The sequence below is a fragment of the Rana temporaria genome, chromosome 10 (genome assembly GCF_905171775.1).
Source record: "Rana temporaria chromosome 10, aRanTem1.1, whole genome shotgun sequence".
Classification (NCBI taxonomy): domain Eukaryota; kingdom Metazoa; phylum Chordata; class Amphibia; order Anura; family Ranidae; genus Rana; species Rana temporaria.
Window position 1 is genome coordinate 23,786,841 of NC_053498.1, and position 1,588 is coordinate 23,788,428.

Below are 1,588 nucleotides of genomic sequence, written 5' to 3' on the forward strand. Positions count from 1 at the left end.
TATTTGAAATTGATTCGAAAACTATTTGAATCGAATCGAATTCGGTTACTATTGTAATTCAAATTCAAAATTAAACAAACTGCACGTGTCTATCAGGATCCTTCAGTATTCAACCACAATTATTTTTATGAATAAAGCATATTTATCAGCAAACATTGCCACATCATCCATTAATATGTGGTGAAATAACTCAAATATCACATTTGGCTTATGGCATGATCAGGTAAATCTCTGCGTCTCTTTGGATCTGTCAGGTTGGAATCCTCGGTGAAAGCTCTCTCAAAACCAGATTTAATGGCACTCCAGAATTTTTGTTAGAAGTCTTGGCCAATGAAGACGTAGAGAAGAGGATTCACACAGCTGTTTGAGAATGCCAATATGCGTGATGTTATATTGCCTATAGAAAGCACAAGCCAGAGATCACGATTATACGTGCCGTATGAACCCATGATAGAAAATACATGGTGAGGAAACCAGCAAATAAAGAAGGAAATGATGACGGCAGCAATCACTTTGAAAGGTTTGGTAGATGTTATTCTGGGATTTCTTTGAATACGCAAAAAGATGAAAGTGTAACAGAAGATAATGACGATAAAAGGTATAACAAACAGAGCGATAAATCTTATTATAACTTGTATATTGTGAATTGACCAATCTACATAACAATCCACACGGGTGTCTTTGTCAGCATATGTATCTGTATGTATGAAGTAAGATACATTGAGTAGAAAAGATGCAATCCAAAGTACAAGAATGACTTTCACAGCCAGTCTCACGGTGCGATGGTTCCGACACCAGACAGGGAAGACTATGGAGATGCAGCGATCAATGCTGATGACGGTGAGTTGTAGGACACTGGCACACATATTGAGATATAATACAAAACGGTTAAGCTTGCACATGAAGCTTCCAAACGGCCAGTGACCGTCAAGGGCATAGTAAGTGATAGTTAAGGGTAGGAAAAGGCTGAAGGTGAAATCAGCAAAAGCTAAACTTAAGAACCAAACTGAGTTGACCGACTTTTTCATTTTGAAGGCAACAAACCAGATGACCAGACCATTTCCAGTTATTCCCAGCAAACATATTCCTGATAAACCCACCATGTATGAAACATCGAGTATTTTAATCAAAGTCATATCAAATTCTTGATCTGTGTAAGTTTCTTCAGTGGTGTTGATCTCCATACTTCCAGACATGTCAGGGGTCAGATTTCAAGTTTGATGCTCTGCAAAATTAAATCGATTTAAGAAATATGTAACAAAGGTACACCGAGACTTGTGAAGAAACATTCTAACCAACTGGGGGGGAAATTTCCCTTGAAATGTGTTTTTATGGACAATTTTTATGTCAGATAAGAAAGAAAGCACAGTACAAAGTCAACAAAATAATAAAGGCATATACTGTATTCATCTTCACTTATTTTTTATCAAAGGGGATTTTAAAGGTAAATGATCTCACCATAACCCCTAAATACACTCTAGAATCCCCAATACAAGAGTGCCAACTCAATTTATAGAAAGTACAGTAAACCCAACATAAAAATGCATCAATGGTGTAATGTCAAATAATTTTGTAAAAACACATAATA

General features: G+C 36.3%; 1 protein-coding gene across 1 annotated transcript; it reads right to left on the minus strand.

The window, feature by feature from the left end:
* Nucleotides 1–201: 201 nt before the first annotated feature.
* LOC120916026 (chemokine-like receptor 1) lies at nucleotides 202–1,297 on the minus strand. Its single transcript, XM_040326875.1, has one exon. It carries the CDS (start codon nucleotides 1,194–1,196, stop codon nucleotides 315–317), a length of 882 nt encoding a protein of 293 aa, XP_040182809.1. The 5' UTR covers nucleotides 1,197–1,297; the 3' UTR covers nucleotides 202–314.
* Between the last annotated feature and the right edge of the window lie 291 nt (nucleotides 1,298–1,588).